The sequence below is a fragment of the Rattus norvegicus genome, chromosome 3 (assembly GCF_021556685.1).
Source record: "Rattus norvegicus strain SHRSP/BbbUtx chromosome 3, alternate assembly SHRSP_T2T, whole genome shotgun sequence".
Lineage (NCBI taxonomy): Eukaryota > Metazoa > Chordata > Mammalia > Rodentia > Muridae > Rattus > Rattus norvegicus.
In genome coordinates this window covers 38593743-38620144 of record NC_141536.1, presented here as the reverse complement: position 1 = coordinate 38620144, position 26402 = coordinate 38593743, and the positions used below count along the sequence as shown (strand labels likewise).

The 26402-nt window shown below is 36.2% G+C and overlaps 1 protein-coding gene across 5 annotated transcripts in view; it reads right to left on the bottom strand.

The window, feature by feature from the left end:
• Window positions 1-26402, bottom strand: part of Galnt13 (polypeptide N-acetylgalactosaminyltransferase 13) — a 666951-nt gene that overhangs the window by 128181 nt on the left and 512368 nt on the right. For 2 of the 5 annotated variants that reach the window (NM_001431576.1, NM_001431577.1), the window contains 1 exon segment: window positions 16545-17247. In NM_001431576.1, the coding sequence (NP_001418505.1) occupies window positions 17243-17247 (5 nt within the window). In that variant the 3' untranslated portion in view covers window positions 16545-17242. 5 annotated transcript variants of the gene reach the window in all.

Here is a 26402-nt window from a genome sequence, read left to right as displayed (position 1 = left end):
AAATAAAAAAGTATCACTGTCTTTTATCCCCACTAGGTCTACACCACAGTGTCCCAAGATATCTGCTAGATATCTTAATTCTCAGTCAGCAAAGCTTCTCATCTGCTCTGCTCCATCCCATATTACAGTGCCAAAGGCATCTCTCTGAGCCTGGCAGCAATCTCTCTACCTACCTATTTCCCAAGCAGGTTTCCATGCCAGAAACACACATCCCATCTCTGTGCCAGCCAAGACCAGCCACTGCACACTTTCTTACACTTAAATCGCTACATGAAAGAACACACAACACAATAATCCTTGGCCCAGTTGATAAGATATAGTTGCCCACCTAAACGTACAAAACCCAATACACATCCATCCCTTAAAAACATTTGTAACATCCTGTCAAGGTACAGCGTGGAATCTTAACGTCACCCGCCATATTGTCCTGTGACGGCTTCTCTCCCTGTCCCTCCTGTCTCTTCTTCCTTTCCTTTCCAGTCTCCTCCTCTTCCTTCAAACTTTTCTCCTGCCCATCCTTCCTTCTCATCCAATGATAGGTCTCCTTCTATCTTGTACCTGCCTCACCTGTGACATCATCCCACGCATTTACGAAATGAAGTTCTACTCAGTATTAAAAACAATGATTTCATGAAATTTGCAGGCAAATTGATGGAACTTGAAAATTTTATCTTGAGTAAAGTAACCCAGTCACAAAAGATCACACGTGGTATGTACTCACTGATATGTGGATATTAGCCCAAAAGTAGCTCAGAATACGCACAATACTACTCACAGACCATATGAAACTCAAGAAGAAAGATCACAGCAAAGTGTGGATGCTACAATACTGCTCAGTAGGGGAAAGAGAATAATCTCTGTGAAGTAGTGGGAAAGAGGAGGGGGTAGAAAAAGGAGGGACCAGTTCAGATATGGGAGGAGAAGGGGGTGACATACAGAGGTTCAAGAATTTGGAAGTAGCAGTGTAGTAGTAGGGGAGGCGGAACTGATGGTAGCCATTAGAACGTGCCAGATGCCAGAGACTCAAGGAGTTTCTGGGACACAACAGAGAAGACTTTAACCAAAATAAAACAAACAAACAAACAAAGGGGAGATAGACCCTGTAGAGACCATATACAGTGGACAGCCACAGCCCCTAGATGAGGAGGGATGGGACCACCCACCCACCTCAAAAATATTAATCCAGAATTCCTCTTGTCAAAAGGAAATGCAGGGACAAACAGTGGGACAGAAACTGAAGGAAAGGTCATCCAGAGACTACACCACCTTGGGATCCATCCTATCTGCTGACAACAAACGCAGACACTATTGCTGATGCCAAGAAGTGCTTCCTGACAAAAGCCAGGTATAGCTGTCCCATGAGAGGCTCATTCAGAGCTGGACCAATAGAGATACAGAGGCACACAGCCAAATATTGGACTGAGCGTGGGGACCCCAATTGGGAAGTTAGGGCAAGGATTGTAGGAGCTGAAGCGGTGTGCATAGGAATAACAACAATATCTACCAACAACAACCCCCAAAACTCCCAGGGACTAAACCACCAACCAGAGTACACAGGGGGTAACCGTGGCTCCAGCTGGGTAAGTAGCAGAGGATTGCCTTATCTAGCATCACTGGAAGGACTCCTTGGTCCTGTGGAGGACCTTGATGACCCAGGAAAGGTTAATGCTAGGCCACTGATGCAGGAGTGGGTTGGTGGTTGGGGTACAGCCTCATAGATTCAGGGGGGAGGGAGGAACGAATAGGGAGACTGTGGAGGGGAAACTGTGAAGAGGGGGATAACATTTGAAATGTAAATAAATAAAATAATCAATTAAAAAACCCATACGGAGCACAAAATAAAGAAATACAATTTCATCACTGAAAAAAATATATCTAATAATTTTGGATCATTTATCTTGTACTATTTTGTTCATGGTTAATGCCAAAATTCTTCTATAACACATTCTTTATTTCATAAAGTAAATTATTTCTAACTCATTTGGAATTTCATTTTTAACAGCGAAGTGCATGTTATCATTTTTATATTTGAAAAATATAAAGACAGCAACAATAAAATTTCATCATCTCACCTGACTTGTTCGTTATATTTCTCTGTTTGTACCACTCAAAACTCTGCTCAAATCTCCCTATTCTTCTTGCATGATTGACCTGCAGTGACATCCTGTGATTGATTAATTCATAACAAACCTATCTGAAGGTTGCTTTTTTAAAAATACAGTTATATTTTCCTCTTCTACTCTCCCATAGTTTATTTTCTTGTGTGAGTTAGTGTTTAATTTCATATCAGCTTTCATTTTACCATTCCTGTCATATTTATGGACACTTCATGCTGGTTTATCTGTAATAATTCTCACATGGTTAACATTATATAGAAGTTTCAACATATATAACACATCTTAGAAATAAATGCTAGCTTGGAGCTGTTTTTAATTTGCCTTGAATTCAACTCATTACTTGAGGTAAGTTTAAAAAGAGAGACCAGTTGGTTTAGTTTGTCCTAGCATATTCTGGCCATGTCCTTTAGGATGTGAATAAGACACAGCTTTATACACGAGGCTATGTTGAATATTACATGGTTCATCATGCATATGATGAAATTAAGTGACTATTAACTCCATACACAGATATATACATACTCATACATAAATATATGCATATATAATAGATTTAAACTAGATACTGAAAAGAAGAGCATATTTCCAAAGTTTATTTGAAGAATATAGCATGTGTTTTTTAAATATGAATATCATAGTAGTCAATTCCTGTATCTGGAAACACTTGCAGAATACAAGAAAATAAAAAATTATTAACCTTGTTTATACTATACCACAAATTTTTTATATTGATTTGTCATAAATCAATATTTAGTGTTATATGTGCCTATAATCAGGAAATATTTAATACATTATTAATTAATATTAATTATAGGAACAAGACAATAGAATTTACCATCAATGATATTTATTTCCTATGTGTACTATTACAAGGATTAAAGCACTAATTGTGGATAGTAGCATTGTCTTTACACCAAAGGATTTATTCTGCGTCTCTTCATTAAGCTGCTGTTAGGTCATTTATCTGTGGAGGGAAATATTCATTGTTGTTTACATCAAAAACATCCTAGTGAAGATGTAGTTTCCAAGAAGAATATCATCTTACAAAGACAATTTAGACAACACAATAGAACTATCAAACAAAGAATATAAATATTCTAATTTATTTAAATTCTAGATATAAATAAATAGACAGACAGACAGAGATATTTACATCTGCTTTATTTAAAACCAACTCTCTTAGTTAGGGTTTCTATTGCTATAATGAAAGCACTTTGGAAAGAAAAGGGCTAATTAGTCTTATACTTCCCCAGTAGTGCTTATATTTAAAGAAAGTCAGGACAAGAGGCCAAGCAGGGCAGGATCCTGGAGGCAGGAGCTGAGTCAGAGGCCGTGGTGGGGAACTGTTTACTTATTTTGCTGTCCATGGTTTGTTCAGGCTGCCTTATTATAGAAACCAGAATCACCAGCCCAGGGATGGTACCACTCACATTGGGCTGGGCTCCCCGGCATCAATCATTGTTTAAGAAAATACATTAGATAGGTCTTATGGAGGCACTTCTTCAATTAGGATTCTCTCCTTACAGTTAACTACACTTTGTGTGTCAAATTGACATAAGACTAGCCAGTACACCAACAGAGGATTTTTTTTTACATTTTTATCAACATGATATGATAGTTCATCCACATAATGATTTAATCACAAAACATTGCATTCCTTTCTAAAAAATTATTTCAGAATATAGATTTTTTTCAGAAAAATAAATGAATATTTTGGTAAATTTAATCTTAATTTTATTGAGAAAACTTTGAATCAACTTGTTAAGCATATCTACAATACAAAAATTAATAGTATACATGAAATAGCATTTGTGATATAAATGGTATATTTTAGCATAAGATCAAAGTAAAATATCGTCTCTTTAAAACCTTTTAACACTTACACACAAAGTGCACTATTTTCCTTTTATTCTTTATTGATAGTATAACTAAATTTCGTGGTTGGTTGTTTTTAAACTTAAGGTTATGATTGGGAAGATTAATTTAATAACTATCTCTAACAACTGACTTTGATTTGCTTACATGAAAAGTGTGTCTATTCTTATATCCAATTAAACAAATACATAGTAACATATTTGCTAAGAGTATTTGGGGACTATAGTAAATGATGAATAGTACCTCTAAGGAAAAGGTTTTTTTTTTTATTTTTTAAAACCTATTTCAAATAAGTGCAATTGAAAATTAAAAGGAAATATCACCAACTAAATTGAGTTGTATATTACACATATGAATTAAAGGGTGATGAAGTAGATTATTTAGTAGTTTCTAAAAAGACATTCAGTTGTATTTTTCAGAAATCAGATTTTTCACTTAAAAGGCACTGCATGAAAAAATTTTTACCCAGATGAGAACTTGCTTGTGTGTGATATAGAGACTAAAAGCTATGATTATAAAAATAGATTGGAAGATGACCAGAAACTACACACACAGGGGAAAAAGAAAGCAGAATACCAAGAAAAAAGCAAAAGCACGCAGCTCTATCCATGGCTGGACATAGGAATGGGATCTATAATCAAGATCCTTATCTGGAAAGTAAGGCAGGTAGCTTTAATCAGTCTATTCAGGACAATGTAGCAGGCCTCATAAGTCCTAGATCTTGCTGGCAATGTATGAAACAAGATAGTTATTCTCCATTATGATGGATTATCAGTCAGAGGGTCTTTATACTCTCCTTATTCTCTGAAGTCTGTGCTTGGGCACTATCTGGTGATGGAACTTCCATTTTAACAATCAATCATATTTGAGGACAAATTAGGGGGAACAATGAAAGTCACAAAATGTTAGATTAACTACTCCTTCAATTTTACATCTTCAGAAGGCAGTAAGCAGATGAGAGAGAGAGAAAGAGAGATAGAGAGAAAGATAGAGAGAAAGAGAGACAGAGACAGAGAGTCAGAGAGACAGACAGAGAGACAGAGACAGAGAGACATAGAGAGAGATAGAGACAGAAACAGATATAGAGAATGGGCCTAGCTTGGCACAATTCCATGAACAAAGCCACAATCCAATAAAGCCAAACCTCTATTCCTTCTCAAATAGTTCCACTAAGTGGGGGCCAAGCATTCAAATATATAGTCCATTCTTATTTAAACCACAACTATGCTACCATTCACAGGCCCAGAGGACTTGGGTTCAACATTAATTCTTGGTCTTCGGTTGCTCCTCAAAATTGTGTGTTTTATATTTCTCTTTGCCTTGCTTCCCCTTCTTATTGTAGATTTATATAAAAATGATCAATAATAACCACATGAACAATCATCCTAGGTGTCTTGATAGTTCCTTTGTCAATGGAAGGTATTAGTCCAAGACTCTTCAAGATAGCCCCTGGCAGATTTTTAGGACCAAGGCACAAATCAGGCACATTCTTTGCTAAGCTATCACAAAATGATCTGTAAGTCAGGTGCTAATATCCTTTAGCAGTAATACCTCTGGAATTAGTTACTAAAAGTTCATATTGCTTACAGCACTACTGTCTTCAAATTCCTATTAGGATAGTCAACTGGGTCTTACATAAAACATTCAAGCATTTTTATATTTCAAAGTCCCAAAGTCTTCAATATATCTCCAAACCACAGCATGGTCATGCCTGTCACAGTAATACCTGACTCCCCCGTACCAACTTATGGCTGTTCTATTGCAGTTAAAACACACTACGACCAAGGCAACTCTTGTAAAGGAACACATTTCATTTGGAGCTTGCTCACAAATGTAGAAGGTTATTTCATGATCTTCAGGAAAAGAAGCACTCTGGTATGTCAGTGGAGCAGTAACTGAGAACATTTCATTCTGACCTGCACATGGCAACCAAAGAGAAAGGGAGAGACAATGTCCAGGCTTGGATTTTTGAAACTCTAAAGCACATCCTCAGAATAATGATTCTTCTAACAAGGCCGTGTCTACTCCAACAAGGCCACAACTCTAAACCATCCCATACAGATACACTAGCTGGGGAACAGTCATTCAAAGATGAGTCGATGGGAGCTATTCTCATTCAAGCTAATACCCACATTTTGATTCAAAGTAAACAAACTAGGGAGTTTTATGAACTTAGGGGGGTGGTTTACATGACCCATCTACATAGTACACAGGTAAGTGTGGCCAGGGCAGACTTCTGGAACGCAGATGAGAGCCATTAATATTTAGACATCTCTGTCAGACAATTAGTGCTTCCCCAGTCCATGTTCAGAATCATTGTAAATGGTGTAAGAGACAGAGACTCAATGCTGGCAACTGCGCAGCCTCCAAGCTGAGTATCCAGAAAAGGCCGCTTCAGTACTTCCGTGTTTTATATGTCTTCCCTCCTTAGATTTATTATTCTTCAGGTATTATTTTCACTTTAAAAGCTGTTATGCTAATTTCCATTTCTCATTTGGCATATATCTCATTCTCCTTACTCATTTTTCGTTTTTCATTTAAAAGGTACCTCTATTCAACACAATAATATATTTTAGAATAAAACCACAACATAGGAAAAAAGCAAGTCTCACAGCATTTTCAAATAATGGTATGCTACTTTTTGCGATCCAGGGATAAATATGTAAACACGAGAACCTTGGTAATTTCAAATTCATTATTATTTTATATATTGCTAATTTTTATACTCTGTGATATGGAAAGCTTTAATTCACCTTTGAAGAATAAAACTCACTGTGTTATTCTTTAGTTTGGTAGTGAGCCATAAAGATTATGAATATGTACACATGCATAGTGTTTGTAGGGGAGGGAGGTAGAGAGAGAGGGAGAGGGAGAGACAGAAAGATATCAAATTTGTGAGAATAAATAAAATATGTATAATTACCCAAGGACAAAGATGTTAGAAGAGATGAAAAACATTTTCTGCGACATTGTTAAAACACTGAAAGAAATGAAGACACCAGAAAACAGAAATATCATGCACAACATGTGGTCAGATAAAGAAAAATTGATAGTTATAATGCAATCTGTGGGAATAGTCTAGCAATTCTTCACAGAACTCAAAGTTCCTTGTAAACAAAACAATCGTAAGCAAAAGAATAATTTTGGAGGTATCCAATAGCTAATTATACAAAAGAAGAATGGGGTTGAAACATAAAATCCTCCAAAGAAACCAGGAGAAAAATAACTTTTTAAATTTTGTCTGATTTAGAGATATTATTAAATCCAATACGGTTGTAAGGAGTATTCTCTTGCTGTCCTTTTCTCATTGTTATTATTCTTGATATAATATCCTGGAAACAAGACTTTCTCCCTTGAATTACTTTAACTATGTTCCACAATTATGAGATTTAGATGATACTTTGACACAGTATAACATTGAATTATATATTAATTCTTTATAAAGTTTGATAAAATGTGTTCTGGAAAATAAGGAATTTATACTATGATACTTCCTAAAATAGGGCTAACAAAATTAATTTCTACTTTAACTGTGAGATAGAACTAGAAATTATCTTTCTATAATTGTGACTTACAAATCATTTAATTCCTTCAAGGAAATCTTAATTGCCTAGAAATAGTTATTAAGACATAATTTGAATTCCATAAGGAGACATTATCACAGTTAAATATCATGTACTTTTCATTGCATTACATTCAATATAGAACCATGCAATTTTTAGCTTATATAATTTTCAGCTCAAAAATGATAGGTTTTACTCACTCCATATATCAAAAAGAATTATTTAGAGGTAGTTGATTGAGACCTTCTTACCTTCAGTCCCCTGCCTTTTTAGTTTCTTCTGATGGTTTTACAGGGATTGAAACATTTATGCCAACCACTGAGCAGAGCTTGACTGTGCTGCCTTTGTAGATGGGAAAAGCACTAGGGTGATATTTTCAGATGAATAAAGACGTTGACTTAAAAACACAATTGCATAAACATGTGGAAGGCACAGACTAGGGAGCCAATTCAACAGTTCTGGTTAAGTAAAGTCTTAATCTATTATGTCTATTTCTATAAAGCTTCACATTAAAACTCTCCCTAGACAAAGAATTAGCTCACATTTAGATTCCAGCCTATAGATATAACCATTTCATTTCATCACAGTGCTCTTTGCTTTATTTTTTTTAAATATTGAGTATGGTTTAATTTTCTTTCATTACCATAATGCATCAGAGTATGCAATAATGATTCAGAGTAGGCAGAACAGTGATGGCAATAAAATTGCCTTTTCAAAGAAGAGGTCCTGTAATTAGCTGATGGGATGAGAGAGATAACAATATCGGTACAATACTCACTGGCCCCTTCACAGAAATCCATAGAATAAATGAAAAGGATGTTTGTCCTTCCAAAATATAACAGGTATGACATACATAATTTAGAGTACCCTTCCAAAAGGTTGGAGTCAAGCCAAAGCTTGGGAACATCTATGCCCCAATAGAAAGACAGCAGTATCTACAGAGTCATGCATCTGGCTTAACAAGCTGGTTGAGTTTCAATCAATGTGAGGTCATACAGCAGTAGCTAGACTTAGAAAATGAAAGTGTGTTTCTAAAAATTGTAGCAAACCCTGGGAAGTCCTAATACTGAGTAAAACAAAGACACTTTCAATAATGCAGATTAAAAGTTAAAAGGGTAGAAAGCAAAGAAACTTAAAAAGTTTAATAAAGAATATAGTCTGTCAAAATAGAGTTAAATAAATCAATTCTTTGCTGTGAACTATGTCCAAATTTGTGAAAACTTGATTTTTAAATCCAATAGTATATATCTTAATCACTGAAATGAGTGGTCTCTCCACCAGAGTGTGGACTGTTAGGAAAGCACAGATTTTCTTTGTTTGTACTATTATTTGGCCATGGTAGATGACATTTCAAAGATGATTTAACATTGCTAAATGAAGTGGTCAGGTTTTGCTATAAAAGATGCCCTATCATGCCATAGGGGCACATGTTGAGCTACATTCATAGCAGTTTTAATTGTGATAGCCAGAAGCTGGAAACAACCCAGATGTCCCAAGACAGAAGAATAGATACAGAAAATGTGGTTGATTTACACAATAGAATAATACTCAGCTATTTAGAAAGAGGACATCCTGAGTTTTGCAGGCAATTGGATGGAACTAGAAAATATCATCCGGAGTGAGGGAACTCAGACCCAAAAGGACATCCATGGTGTGTTCTCACTAATATGTGGATATTAGCAAAAAAAAATGTACAGAATACCCAAGATACATTCTACAGAACTCAAAAAGGTCAAAAAGCAGAAGGGCCAATAAGGCTGCCTCCCACCCACTTGGGAGGGAGAAGAAAGCACCTACAAGGAGTTAGGAATGGATGAACAGGGAAGGAGGGAATGGGTATGGAGGTAGGGGAAATGGTAACATGAGCTGGTATTGGGTGGGAGAAAAGGACTGAAGCTCTGAGGGCCAGCAGAAACAATGGAAACAGGCGACCTCAGGAGGAAGGAGGTTTGGAGGACCTTGTAGAATGTACCAGAGACCTGGGGAGTGAGAGATTATTAGGACTCAAAGAGGGGGGAACCTGGATGAAATTCCTTACAGTGGGGAGAGGGAACTTACTGGACCCTCCAGCCAAAAGACTGGTCATCAAGTGAGGGGTGGAGTTGCTATCCCACAGTCAAAACTCTGACCCATAATTCTTCCTGTCTGAAAGAACTTCAGGGATGGAAATGGAAAAGAGCCTGAGGAAAAGAAGGTCCAGCAACAGGTCTAAATGGGAACCAAGCTCAAGGGGAGGCCCTAAGACCTGACACAATTACTGAGGCTATGGGACATTCACAGAAAAATGGACCTATCATGACTGGTCATGACTTGTTGGGTCAAAAGACCCAACAAGCAGCTGAAAGAGTCAGATGCAGATATGTGCACCCAACCTCGAATAGAAGCTGCTGACCTCTCTGGTTGAATTAGGGAATAGCTGGAGGAAGCTGAGGAGAAGGGCAACCCTGTAGGAAGACCAGCAGTCTCAATTAGTCTGAACTCCTGAGATCTCTCAGACACAGAATCACCAACCAGGCAGCATATACCAGTTGAGATGTTGGCTCCAACCCATATACATCTGAGGACTCCCAGGTCTGGGTTCAGTCAAAGAAGATGCATCTAACAAAAGACTGGAGGCCCCAGGAAGTTTGAAATCTGGTGGGTGGGGTGGGAACATCCTTGTGGAGATGGGGTAGGGGTAGGTGGGGAGGAGATATGGGTTGTGGAACTATTGGCAAAGTGGATCAGGAAGGGAATAAAATCTGGAGTGTAAAAATAAATTAAATTAAAAATATAAATACAAAAATTGACTAAACTAGATTTTAATCAAAGAAGACTTAGAATTTATGTATGAATAAGGTGTCATTCCTAAGACTGGGATATATAATGTTGAAAAAAAAAACTGATGTTCTACTCCTCAGAGTATGATACTATGGCTTTTTTGCTGCATTCAAAATAAAACAGTGGATATTTTTTCTTACTAATCAGAGGAAAAAATAAAATAATAGTCATAAATATCTCTGTGACGCACTCTGAAAAAAGGTTAAGCAGTTCACGTTTAACCTATTGGATTGGTCCTACTTCAAAATCTATGCGTATCAGAGAAACCTAAAGATTTCTCTTCTTTTTAATCTCTAGAAAGTAGTTTTTATTATAAGGAAATGACAAAGTTTTGTTTTGGGCCTAGACAGTTCAGAAATTCATCCCTGTGCTCTTGCTGAGGCCATTCCAGGTTTAATTAGAATCTGAATTCCTTGACGGAGAATCCCATGGAAAACTAAAAACACTATTATAGGAATCAAAGGTCAGGATGCCTTAACTAACTTATCTTAGCCTTGTTAAACTGCCTGTTTGTGCAGAACCTTCTGTTGCTAGTCTTAGCTTCTGTCAAAACTGCTTGCATCAAACTGCTTTCTTCGAATGCAGCCCACTGTGCCCCTACCCCTATCAGCTGCCTATGGAGATATCAGGAAGACTTTTCTGCCTTTAAAAAGCCTGTTATCTCGATACTGAGGTCCTACCTAGGTTCCTGAACACATAGGTATTGTCTCAGATAGCTGTAATAAAGACTTTCAATTGACCACATACTGTGTATGAGTTGTCGTCTCTGGTAAGCTCCTCATAACAGATTATACATCTATTATTTATTAGAGCATGCATTGGAACCCAAGACAGTTTAATACAATATATTTTACACAATGTATACAATGACTCCACAGAACATTTAAGCTACAAAATGCTGGAAATCATTCAGGTGCATCTCAGAAAGGACAATAATTTAGCCAGTCATATATTTATCGAACATAAAAATTGGAAATAGTCTGATTTCAGTTACATACACATGAAAGTTCAAAGACATGAATGCTGTCATATTTTTAAACTGGATGTAGACTTTACAAATGATTTTATGGGAGGTACTGAGAAATGTTGCATTTAATATAGTGCTGCTTCTTTTACAGAGGAGAGCACAACTCAGAGCCCCACTACCAAAAAATATGCAGCTACGTTTGTGACATTTGGGGAGATCATCAGGGAAAGCACATTTCTTTGGGTAACCATCTTAGTGATCATGGTTACTCCTCTGCCAGGTACTGTTTCTCTCCTCAAGAACTGGATTAAATGCTTGCCTTTTTTTCTAAACTCAAATGATCTAGTGTAAGGGTGTTTCTTCCTACCTCAAAATCTTGATAAGAATTGAATCTTCCTACTTCAAACTTGGCAAAAATCTCTCTCTCAGGTGTTCTCTTCATTTTGCTTGTGTGTGTGTGTGTGTGTGTGTGTGTGTGTGTGTGTGTGTGTGTGTGTGTGTGCGTGTGTGTTTGGGGGGTGGTTAGTTAATTTTAAAAGTAGTCAAGTTGACAACCAAGAAGGATTTTCTGCACTAAAAAGAAACTGTTTTCACTAAATTGTGAAGAAGTAACTGAATTTGGCCATGGTATTCCAGATTAGTGACCCCTACTAACACTGTTACTTCTTCCTTAGCTTGTTGGCATAAAGGCATCTGAAGCCCAAACTGGCCAAGAGGAAACCTGAGCTGTCAGTTCAGTGGGATTTTTGTTATGGCTACTAGAAGGAGCACTCTCCCCCAAGAACCAAAGCTCTTTGCCCATATTGGAGATATCTCTCCACATATTTCCTCAAAGTTCTTCTAATTAATTTTCCATTCATACTCGTTACCAAGTCTGACCATTGATCCAAACCATTGGATTCAGCTCAAGAATCAGTGAAGAATTACACACCTAGCCTTTTCTCTTTCTACATAAAATGTATGATTGCATTTATTTCCCAATGTTCTGCCCACTGTGAAGAACGCCGTTTACCGGTTATGGGTTGGCTGAGAAAATAGATAGATGTAGTTGCATCTATCTACTTCTGGGTGCTGCTTGTATAACCTGCGGAACCATCAGTGAATCAAGCCCTAGTCTTCTTTCCTTTAGCTGATTATAAGGAATGTCTCATGAAGTTACAGGTTCATACATGCAGCGCAAAGCATTTTAATGGGAGAAGGAACCACAGACATTTGGGCTACTTCTTCATGTAAGGTTTTTGTGTATTCAATACCTCATTGAGTCTAATCATGCATATGTCACTTCCGTTTGATAATAGATTGCTGCTGTGCACATCCTCCTTTATGATGTGATAAGTCAGATAACACCAAGTTCATGATGAGCAGCTGAGGAAACACTACAGCTGGATTGCCCACTGTCAAACGTTAAACTTCCATAGCAGGCCAAGATCTGTCTTTCAAAAAAAAGAGTAGTTGTCTACATATGATGGTAGAGCCTTTCTACAAAATTCTAAGGTTTCCTCTGTAATTTGCCTACAGAGGCTTGACAAAAGCTCCAAACACCAACTGTTTGCCACACTAGTAGCATGAATATCATTGGGTGTGCTGGACAATATGGTCTAAGTAATAGAACAGTCTGTACTACCCAGGACTTCTTGAAGAGTCTTCTCAAGTTCCAAGTCTCACACAGAGCTAGAAGCTTTCTATATAAGGGCCAGAGTAACAAACCAAGTGAAGAATGTGCTGTCCCCGACATCCAAATAGATTCCCTAAATGTTGGGCTTCTTTTTTGTTGGTAGGACCAAAGTGGTTGCTATCTCCTGCTCATTTGGTCCAATTAGCATAATGATGTCCATATAGTTCACCAATGTGGTATTTTGTAGAAGAGACATGATGAAGATCCATTCTAATTAAGTTATTATGCAGAGCTGGGTATTTAATAGACTACTAAGGTAAAAATGTATAGGTATACTGCAGGCTTTGCCTACTGAAAATTAATACAGTACTTTTTAAAAATAAAATTGTGATACTATCTCAAAATGTACCCAGGCTGTCTTGAATTTTATGATCCATCCATTTGAACCTTTGAAGTATAAAGAGTATAGACCTGATCCATCATGCTTAACTAAACTATTTTGAAACATACATTAAGTAATAAAATAAAAGTACATAGACACACGTATTAATATACACATGAAATCAATAAAGGTTGTTTAAATTAATCTAATTTATGATGACTTTTGCAAGGCATCGACAGCTGTATAGGTATACCACAACCAAATTTGATAATTATAAATATGGATATGACATCATAACAGAACCATCTGATGGCATTTTCAATTCAAGGCAAAAGCTCACAATCATTTCAGATTATTCTTCACATTTTTAACGAAATATTACCCCTTTTCATGTAAAACTCAGTTTACGCTATGGCATCTCATCTGCACCAAACTTTATTGTCTGATTTTATGAACATCCAGTTGTGACTAACAAGGGTGATGGGCAAAGTACTGCCTAATGCTAAATATCCTGGAGCAAGCATAGCTAGATTGTTTTTATGTCAAAGCAAAGAGACTGAAATACGAATTGTACATTGACTGTCATTTTCTTTATGTTGTAAGCAGGCGCATTAAGCAAGGACATAAATGTTAATGATCTTCCCTTCACTTGAAGCCATCCAGCCAGAACTGCTGAATTTAGAAGAGGACAGAATGAAAGAACTTTAGCATATGCACGTGGTGATCTCTGCAAACACCCCATCAAGGAAGAAGGGTAGCCACTGAAATAACAAGTGACACAAACATATGAGATCACCTTTATCTTTCCTCACATTTCCCAGTGTTCCATTTTAATTAACTGAATTTTAAGAGACAAAATATGGTCCCTACATAAAATTATTTATATCTACACTCATTAAAATACATTTCTTTCAAAACACTTTTTGTGTTTTTTTTTTCCCACATCTATGGCCATGTTTTCAGTGAATCCGGTATAACAGATTGCTCTAGACAGCATTCTACTGCACTAAGTTAAGAAAATAGTCATCCTGACTTATAATTCATTCATTTTGTTTGGGAGCAGAAATTTAATTCATATTGATTCTGAGTAAACCTTTACATACCTATCTGCTGCATTTTAAGCTAGGTTTGTACAGATCAATGCATCTTGCATTGAGTAATCAATGATGAAGGAAAATCATTATTTACTCTCTAGTAATTATGTTTACATTCAAATAAAATATTATAAAATGTTCAAGGCCATCCTGGAGAATGAATTCATGATCCATGAATGACAAATAGGTTGCTGTACGTTGTACTTTACTTAAGTTAAGCAGAATTGATGCATGTTTTCAGGAAATTAAAGAGATGGCTGTCTTACTTTTGCCTCCATTCAGTTTGCAATGCTGACATCATTGTCAACAATCACATGGTCTTTCAATCCCAGGAACCCTCTAATTGGTGGACTGTAATTCACAGTAAAATGGTTTGAAGAGGCAGTTTTATTCCCTGGATTGTGATTAGTTCTGGTACTGCACGGACCACCTGCTCACTCTCAGCTACACTCTCACTTCATATTTTTCATCCATAACACTTGAACTTGGAGCATGAGTGTGGTGTCTCTAATGTCTGAATTTCTGTTTGCCATTGTGGACATAAGCTTTAACCTACCACACTCACACTGTGCTAAAAGGTCACCATGAACAGAAGACCTGTCCCTTTACCAATTGCACTTCAGCTTTCATCGTAGGTGTCAGTGTGGCTCATCTTTAAAGGGAGACAGAAGAGGTGTTTAAAGAACAGTGGTAGATGTAAAAGTAACTGCATTATTCTCATCACCATGCTTTACATTTAAGCAGCTCTTCAATGTGGGGTAAATAAGCCCAGGTTCCTGCTTTTCAGCAAGGAGGAACAGATGGGCTGGAATGAAACTGCCCATCAAAATCTGTTTGTCCTGTTTTATTACAGTTATTCAGATAAGCAATGTAGATTGAAACAAGAAAGTGCTGTAAACAGGTTCTGCTTTTATTGATTGCAGTGACTGAACAAATTCACAGACCATGAATGGAAGAGAAACATTTTGTTCACTAAAGAATCTTGTGGACTAAAGGAGATAGAGATTGAACATGGCAAGGAATATCACAAAGTAATGTTAGGCACCAGTGGGAGAAGCCCTTGGTCCTGCCAAAGCTCCACCTTCCAGTAGGGGAATCTCAAGGTGGGGAGGTGGGAAGGGGTGGGTGGATGGGTGGGGGACACCCTCATAGAAGGGGGAGGGCACATGAGATAGTGAGTTTATGGGCGGGGAATCAGGAAAGGGGATAACATTGAAATGTAAGTAAATAAAAAATCCAATATATGTGTGTGTGTGTGTGTGTGTGTGTGTGTGTGTGTGTGTGTGTATTGAAATTATGAACAAAAATTGACAAATGTCCCATTCAGAAAATGCCTGAACCAAATCAGGAAATACAAACTCATTTTGAAAAACTTTATTGTTGTTTGAGTGTGTATATGCATGTAAATGTGTATGTGCATATATATGGATACACACATGTAAAAGTGTTGGTGCACATATGAGGGGCAGAGGGCAAACTTGTACACTGATCAGCAGGTACTTACATCTTATTTTTTGAGTCTGTCTCTAGATAATCTCGAGTTCTCTAAGAAGGCTAAGCTGGCTGGTCAGCGACCCCCCCAAATCTGCTTGTTTCTGCCAACCCCATAATGGGACTGCATGACACTAGGTTTTGTTTTTCATATGTGATCTGAGGATTGAACAAAAGACATCATGTTAGCAACATAATCAGGTTTTACAAACCTAATTAAAATATAATTTGATAACCTCATTTTTCTCTCATCCCTTTCCTATGCCCGACTCCCAACTCAGTCCAAAACTCCTGGCAAAATCTCTTTAAATCATTATTGTTGCACATAAATAAAACAAATATAAGTACAGCCTTCTGATTCCTCTCAGCTTGTCTGCTCCTACTGTCTTCTTTCTACGTCTGAACAAATGGTGTTAGATAACTAATTGAAGTCTCATCTTTGAGGAAGATTTATTCTCACTTTCTCAGCAGTCATTAGTTCTTGGTCTATGTGAGGCACATGAGATTTCTCATATCTGATTTTGGAATTGTTCAGGTCTTGTTTAGGCAGTCACAGTATTAAGATTTCATAATATAGATGGTCTGTCATAGAGAGAAGGCACAATTACACATTAGACTTCATGGTCTACTGGTTCTTTATTTATTGACTGGGACATCTTGTCAGCCCCATATTTAATACTAAAAAAATAAGCAAACAAAATGAAAACAGGACTAATAGTTATTTCACTCTTCAATATTATGCAGCTTTCCAACTGTTTGCCATAAACAGTAAACTGAAAGAAAAATTTTAAAAACTATTTTAAAAATAGATATTAGTTCAAAATATAAAGCATTGTGTAATTTCACAGTAAAGTAGACATGGTGTTATGAATGCATGCTTTAGAATGACCGATAACCTCCATTTATTGATTGTTAAAGGAAAGGACTACCATGTGACAAAAAGAAAAAAACAAAAGCATGCAAGCAAGAAAAATATCTCCAACCACATGAATAATAACCTGAAATAAGCTACCTGCAAAAATAATGGCATTTTTTAAAAAAATGATTCACTGTTCATTAGAAGAAATAAAAGGAGAAGTGTCAAAGGCAATTAAATATTTCCATGACAATAAATTTTCTCTTGGCATCCTTTGTAACTTCATGGTGCACAGATAGAACGTCATGTTGTGATGGTTAGTGTCATCAACTTGATGAAGTCTAGAATCACCTGGGAGATGGGTTTCAGGGCATGCCGGAAGGAGAGATTGATCATCTAGATTAATCAATAGTAGATGAGCCATCTTAGTTATGGGTGAAACCAGTTCCGGGGTTCGTGGTCCTAGACTGAATAAAGAGGAGCAAGTGAGATGAACATAAGTGCATTCATTGTGCTCTTGTGACTGCAGGGGAATCAGCTTCTTCAAGTGCCCACTGCCTTGATTCTCCTTCTCCTTAGTTGCTTTTGTGTGAGTACTTTTTTTCACAGTGGCAAGGAAAGAATAACACATTTATAAATGGGCATAGAAAACTAGAAGAGGACTTCAATAAGTCAACTATTCTGTAAACAACATAAAATATTTACATTCACATTCAAATATGTTTTGACAGGGCACAGTCCACTCTAAACAAGACGTAGTTGAATTTTGTTGACATGAGTAAATAAAAAATGAATTACTAAATTTAAAGAGCAGAAGCTACTTGATTTCATCATTAATTATTTGATTAACTGGTGATTTTATATTTCCTGTTTGAAATCGTTAAGCAGCAAACTCTCCTTCATCCTCCGTGAGGCATTCAATGAAAGGTCAATGATACACACAATGCTTCATCCATCATGCCAATTGAATGTGAAATGTAAGTGATGTTGGGATATTACTGACTTTCCATGATCATCTGTGGTCTAAAATTATTAAATTTCATATGTAGAAATATCAACAGAATCTCCTTTTCCCACAGCACTTGACTGGAATATAGGCTATAACTTGTTCGTAATGTAGCCACACTGAATACATCATCTGCCTTTTAATTACTTAGAAGCCACTTCATTAATCACATTAATTGCATAACTAGCTGCAGGATGATGTCATTGTGCAGCCAGGCAGGTCTAGGATAAGATGAAGCCTATCCTTGGATGAGAAAGAAGGGTAGGAGGGGGAAAAGTCTAGTAAGGAGAGAAGAGGAGGAAAAGGGGACAATCAAGATGGAGATGACAGAGCAGGATGATCCAGATCCAGGCAGACTAGGTCAATCTTATCTTTTCTAGGTGGGCATTTTATATCTTTATTAAATGGCAGTGAATTTATTATGTAGATCATTGTTTATTGAGAATTTAACATATAAATCTGATTGATAAATTACAAGTTTCTAGAACTTTGATTTTACTGGGCTACAGGAAATGTGAGCACAGTTCTGGCTGGCAGAGAGACTGTCTGGAGAGGGAGGCAAGAGAATGCCTGGGGCATGCTAGAATAGCCCAAGGAATGTGATGTGTATGTTAGTTTTGGCAACAGCCTGCCAAGGGGACAGTGTGAGAAAGAGGCTGGCAGATAGTCGGGAACTCGGATCGCAAGGAGTGGGAACGTGGGAGAATAAGTTCCCCTGCTATTTTTATTTTTACCACATCAACTAGCAATATATTAATGCTGAGTAATATTTGCTGTGGTCCAACAATGATTTAATTTAACCTCTTTCACTTTTTCATGTAGACATTGAATCATTACATGTAATTTAAGAGATGTGTGAATATAGTAGAAATATTTTGAGAGATACTATATATGTATAAAATTATAATCCTTGTTTAAACATTTTTGTGTTTGTTCATGTTTAAGAAGAAATATAGTATATGTAGAGTTTGGTTCTAATTGTGTTTTCAAGCCTCTATTAGGGTCTTGGAAGTTATTCCATTTGGGTGAAGTGGAGCACTTTTGTATCTCGTCCATACCATGAAATGATCAGTTATCTCTAGATTCATAGGATTTGAAATCTGAAGCTTTGTTACCGATGTAGAGCTGCAGAATCAGAATACTTGGGGGAAGCTTGCACAGTGTCAGAGGAAACGTTCCAGGCATGTCCTCCTCCAAGTGCTCTTCAGTAAACTGAAGGCTGTGCTAACCACCTAGCAGTGAGCAAACACAACTAATGGGATCATTTGCTTTTTTTTCAATTGACAGTAACACTTTGCATTCAAGACCTAGCGTGTAGTCACTGTAGTTGACTGAGATTCCAATCCAGGCACTGTTCTTTAATAAGAGAATCATAATTCACATGAAATAGGAAGCTTGGGGAAAAGTAATGAAAGATAAACAAAATTATTGTTATCAAAACTTACAAGATTCAGTTCTAAAGTAAAGCATTACTTAAGAGAGCTGGAAAATATTTTTTTCTTCTGCTAGAAAGAGATAAGAGATCACAGACTAGTGAGTTATGGATTTAATGAGTATATGAAGCTACTGATTCAACCTTAAGATTCCCAGAACTACATCACTATCAGGAGCTGTCAAAGCAATGAGAAAATAAATCTCTACCCTATTTATGTACTCAATGCAATACTCATTTTTAATGCACGGAGTGAGATGTAAGATTTCAAATTAAGTTCAATCAATTCCCAAATTCATAAAAACAATGACTGTTAAATATTCCTCTTTATATAGATCTTATTAATCTTATTAAAGGCACCCAAAAGTTTTTAGTACTCAGAGAAATGTATAATATCTAATCTGGTAGAGACATGATATCTATAGATGACAGATGGTTATTAATTTTCTCATTAACAGCTAATGCACCTTTGAAAAATTATAAGATGCATGGACTTGAAGATCTATAACTTAAATCTCAGTTAAACTTGTCACCAGATATAAAATCTACTTAATGAATCTGAAATAAATATTGATTAGTACATGGCTAGAGAAATTAAAAATGTTAAAAATAATGTCACAAAGGTTTAACATAAATCAAAATATTCCAGGTTTATAAAAACAAGGAGAGTGGTCCCTTAACAAAAGATATGCCAGTAATGGGGTAGCCAGGGGAGTACAGTAATTCTGGCAGTCAAAAGACCATTTTATGTAAAATTTGAAATGAACTAAAATAATCCTTCATAGTTGCTCTGTACATTTAAAGAAAATTTACTTCTCTACTATTACTTGATAGCTACATTGATTTCCACAACTGATTAAAAAGCCTGTCTACCATGAACTTAGATTTCTCATAACTAAAATTCAATATCTGCAAATTCAAAACTTACATTCTGTATACTCTTAACTGAAAACACAGAGGCTTAGACTGTGAGTTATGAAAGTCAGAAAAATCATTTTATCAATAGCTTGTTTTAATTGAGAATTAAGAAAAATCTACATTAGAGTTGTTCGCTTCAAGTTTGACTGATAGAAACAGGTTTACAGGCAAATCTGTAAGTAACTGTTGAAAATTAAACTGAGCTTAGGTCAGCTCTGCGAAGCTTATCTCAAAAACAGAAGCAGAATAGTATTGGAGAAAAATACCCAGAATGTGTTTAGCAGCAATGCAGTAGTAATATGAGATCTGGATAAAGGCAGACTAAGAAGTTTGAAGCCATACTCAACTCAAGGGAACCTTAATAAGTAATACATTCTATTCCCAGTAAGAATGGACAGCAGGTAAAGATACTGGCAGGGAACAATGGGGTAGAAACTGAGATTTTTACCACCAACTAAGAAAACTTCAATTCCCACTTCACCACAATAGCAGCAAGCAAGACAAAGAATGACCTCACAATCCATTATCAAAAATGATCTGCCCCCAGAACATTGTGTCTAACGTTCTAGAACATTATTAAGTGGATAATTTTGCCTTAGTAGTTCATGGAAAAGTACCACTCTGAGCAATCTCTCAAGCTAAAAGCTGTCTGTGGATGCTGTGGGAATTATTATGATACTTATAAGTAAACTAGGGTTATCAGTTACACACATCAGGAATAAGAACAGAAGAAAGCTTGCTTTTCATACATAGTTTTACAAACTTTTTTCAATATATATATATATATATATATGTTTTCTACTCTATGTAGATACAAACTTTTTTCAATATATATATATATATGTTTTCTACTCTATGTAGATACATATGAAACAGACATAAGCATATTTGACTGTATATGTAGAGAAACATACATATATACATACACTAACATGAACGTTTAAAAATATATTTCAATGTAACTCATGTTATATATACTTGAAGTGTCATACATCACAACCTGAAATATTCTTTCTAACTATATTTTAAAAAATGCAGACACAATTGTAATAAATTTCTCCTGGTACATTATATTTATTTCAAAAAGAAATAATAATTGATACTGTTCATAGTAATAGAACAATATTCATGTTTTCAATATCAGTATATGTAGCAATCAATCCAAAAAGTTTGGGGATTTCTCAAAAGTATGGGCATATTCTATACACATGGCACTGTTCTAGGGTTAAATATTCCTATTTTAAACATTGGGTCCTAGTGAGGAAGATAGCACCTACTATGAAGCCTCATGATGTGACCTTAATCCTCAGAAGCAATATAGTAGAAAAAAAAGGAAACAACCTTATCCTGTTGCTAATGATCAGCCTCACCTTGAAGGCTTGTTCTAAGAAAGGAGTTTTTGGGAGTCAAAAAGAATGACTTGAAGTCAAACATGGGTGCAAACTGACAGCCTTTGTTCTACTCCAGACAGCTCTCCAGAGATTTCCAGGCAGCTCACCTCTTGCAAACTAAAGCCCAGCCTTTTAGTTACATATCAATTCAATTATTCACTGCAGTTTCACTTTTTATTATCTCGTGAATCAGCATTTTATGAACTTACACCTTTAATTATTAAAAAAAGACAGAAAGGACATCTTTAAACACAGCCTTGGTCTTCCTGTCCACAACTGGGTGTGTGGGCAGATCAAGTGATCAAGCTTTCAACCACAGCTCATGCCCAGAGGCAGCTTGACACCCAAAATGCAGACATAGCCAGGCTCACAGATCAGGCTCACCAGATACCCTTCCATACCCAGGGATATCCTGACTTGAGGAGGTGCATCATAACCAGACTCACAACACAGACAGGCTCCAATCAGAGACAGTAATGCCAGTTAATACCAAATATAACCAGATGATGAGAGGAAAGCACAAGAACATAAGCAACAGAAGCCAATGTCACTTGGCACCGTCAGAACCCAGTTCTCCCACCACAGCAATACCTGGGTACCCCAACTTACCTTAAAAGCAAGATTCTCACCTAAAATCCAATCTCACAAAGATGATAGAGGACCTTAAAGAGGACAGAAATAACTCCCTTAAAAAAAGTTTGAGAGAACACAGGTAGAGGCCCTTAAAAAGGAACCACATAAATCCCTTTTTTAAAAAAAAGTAGAAAAACACAATCAAACAGGTAAAGGAATTGAACAAAACCACTGGGAATGTAAAAATGGAAAGAGAAACAATAAAACAATCAAAACAGGAGGCAACTTTGGAGATGGAAAATTTAGGATGTAGAACAGGAGTACAGATGCAAGAATTGGCAACAAAATGAAAGAGAAAGAAGAAAGACTCTCAGGCTTACATGATACCATAAAAGATATTAACACACAGTCAAAGAAAATACAAAGTGCAAAAAACCTCCTAACCCCCAAAACCTAGGAAATTCAGGAAACAATCAAAAGACCAAACCTAAGAATAATAGAAGTGAGTTAAGATTCCAAATTCAAAGGGCCAGAAAATATCGTCAACGTCATAGAAGAAAACTCCCCTAAGCTAAAGAAAGAGATGCCCATAACATACAAGAAGCCTACAGAACACCATATAGATTGGATGAGAAATAAATTCTTCCTGCCACATAATTATCAAAACACTAAATACACAGAACAAAGAAAGAATATTAAAAGCAGTAAGAGGCAAAGACCAAGTAACACGTAAATGCAGACCTATGAGAATTATATCAGACTTCTCAACAGAGATTCTAAAAACTAGGAGGTCTTAGACAGATGTCATGCAGATCCTAGAAGTACACAAATGTCAGCCAAGGCTGTTATACTCAGAAAAACTCTCAATCACCATAGGTGGAAAACCCAAAATATTCCATGACAATACCAAATTTAAACAATATCTTTCCAGTAATGCTGCACTACAAAGGATAAAAGAAGGACAACTCCAACAAAAGAAGTAAACTACAGCCAAGAAAAACCAAGAAATTAACCATCTCACAATGAACACAAAAAAAGAGAACCACATAAATTACCACCTCTAACAATAAAAGTATCAGGAACACCAATCATTGTTCTGTAATATCTTTCAACATAAATATATCTGATTCCCCAATAAAAAGGCATAAGCTAACAGACAGGATACAGAAACAGGACCAAGCATTTTGCTAAATACAGCAAACATAAGTCAATTGCAAAGACAGACACTCCCTCAGAGTAAAAGACTAGAAAAAATATTTACCAAGCAAATGGTCAAAAAAAAAAAAAGAACTGGAGAAACCATAGTAATATCCAATAAAATAGTCTTTTAACTAAACGTTATTAAAGGGGATAGGGAAGGACACTTTATTCTCATGAATGGAAAAATCCACCACGATAAAGCCACAATTCTGACCATCTATGCTCCAAATACAAGGCCACCTACCTTTGTAAAAGAAGCATTACTAAAACTCAAAACACACATGATCCTCCCCAATAATAATGAGAAATTTCAATACTACACTCTCACTAATGGACAGATCATGGAAACAGAAACTAAACAAAGAGGCTGTGAAACTCACATAATTTATGAATCAAATGGATTTAACAGATATCTACAGACCATCTCACCCCAAAACAAAAGAATATACATTCTTCTTAGCACCTCATGGAACCTTCTCCAATACTGACCATATGATCAGATACAAAACACACCTCAATAGATAGAATAAGATTGAAATAATCCCATGTATTCTATCAGATCACCACAGAATATGTCGGGTCTTCAATAACAACAAAAACAACAGAAAGCCCTATACCCATGGAAACGGAATAACTCTCTACTGAATAATAAGTTAGATAGGTAAGGAATTAAGAACAAAATTACAGATTGTTTAAAATGAAGGCATAGAATACCCAAACATACGTGATTCAGTATTAAGAGCAAAATACATAGCCCTGAGCCTTAATAAAGAAATTGGAGATATCCTACACTAGTGACTTAAAGGGATAATTTAAAGCTCTAGAAAAAGGAAGTAAATACACCCAAGAGGAGTAGAAGGCAGGAAATAATCAATCTCAGGGCTGAAATCAACCAAGTAGAAACAAGAACTATACAAAAAATAAGCAAAGCAGGAGCTGGTTCACTGAAAAAAAACCAACAAAATGGAGAAACCTTTAGGCCAGATTAACTAGCGGGCACAGAGAGAGTATCCAAACTAACAAAATCAGAAATGGAAAGGGAGACAAAACAACAGATATCTGAGGAAATTAAAAAAGTCATCATATCCTATCACAAAAGCCTATACCCAACAAAACTGGAAAATCAGGATGAAATGGACAGTTTTCTACACAGCTGCCAGGTACCAAAGTTAAATCAGGACATGATACTCTATGTAAACACTTCCATAACCCTTAAGGATATAGAAGCAGTCATTAAATATCTCCCAACCAATAAAAGCCCAGGGCTAGAAGGTTTTGGTATAAAATTTTATCAGACCTTCAAAGAAGACCTAAAATTAATACTCAAACTATTTAACAAAACCGAAACAAAAGAAACACTGCCTGATTAGGTTTATGAAGCCACAATTGCAATGATACCGAAACCAAACAAGACCCAAAAAAGAAAAAGAACTTCAGACCTATTTCCCTTATGAATATCTATGAAAAATACTCAATAAAATTCTCAAAAACTGATACTCAATAAAAAATCCAAGAATAAAACAAAATCATCATTCATAATGGTCAAGTAGGTTTCATCCCAGGAATGCAGGAATAGTTTAATATAGAAAAACTCAAAGAAGAAAATCACATGATCATCTCATTAGATCCTGAAAAATCATTTGACAAAATATAACACTCCTTGTAAAGTTTGGAAATATCAGTAATTCAATAATATACCTAAACATAATAAAAGCAATAAAGAGTAAACCAACAGCCAACATCAAATTAAATGGATAGGAAATTGCATCTACTAAAATCAGGGACAAGTCTGCCCACTCTCTCACTATTTAATCAATATAGTACTAGAAATTCTAGCTAGAAAAATTAGACAACAAAAGAAGGTCAAAGGAACACAAACTGGAAAAGAAGAAGTCATGCTATCACAATTTGTAAATGATATGATAATGTACATGAGTGACCCCAAATATTCTACCAGAGAACTCTTACACTTGATTAACAACTTCAGCATAGTAGCTGGATATAACGTTAACTCATACAATCAGTAGAATTCCTCTACACAAAGGATAAAAATGCTGAGAAAGAAATTAGGGAAACACCCTTCTCAATCTTCACTAATATGTTGGTGTGACTCTAACCAAGCAAGTGAAAGATTTGCATGACAGGAACTTCAAGTTTCTGAAGATAGAAATTGAAGAAGACCTCAGAAGATGGAAAGATCTACTAAGTTCATAAATTAGTAGTATTAACATAGAAAAACGGCCATCTTACCAAAAGCAATCTACAGATTCAATGCATTCCCCATCAAAATTCCAATTCAGTTCTTCACAGAGACAGACAGAGCACTTCTCAACTTCGTCTGGAATAACAAAAACCCAGGAGATCGAAAATAATCCTCAACAATAAAAAAAAAGAAAAACCTTCAGGGGGAATTGCCATCCTTGACAACAAGCTGTACAACAGAGCAATAATGATTAAAAACCACATAGTATTGATACAGAGACAGACAGGTAAATCAATAGAAGAGAATTGGAGACACAGAAATAAACACATATACCTATGGTTGATTTTTGGCAAAGACCAAAACCATATAGTAGAAAAAGTAAGCATTTTCAACAAATGGTGCTGGTCTAACTGGAGAACTATATGGAAAAAGAATGCAAATTAATCCATTTTTATTCCCGTGTACAAAGCTCAATCTAACTGGATCAAGGATTTGCACATGAAACCAGACAAGCTGAATCTAATAAAAGAGAAAGGGAGAAAGAGTCTTGAACACATTGGCACAGGGGAATATTTCCAGAACTGAACACTAATGGGGAAGCTCTAAGATCATGAAACTGAAAATCTTCTGTACGGCAAATGACACTATCGATAGGACAATATGGCAACCTACAGATTGGGAAAAGATTTTTACCAATTCTATATTTGATAGAGGGATTGTATCCAAAACATACAAAGAGGTCAAGATATTAGACTGCAGAAAAGCAAATAACTCTAAAAAAAAATGGGTAAAGAGCTAAACAAGGAATTCTCAACTGAGGAATTTCAAACGGCTGAGAAGCACCTAATTAAATATTCAGCCGTCAGAGTCAGATGCAGGCATTTATAACCAACCAATAG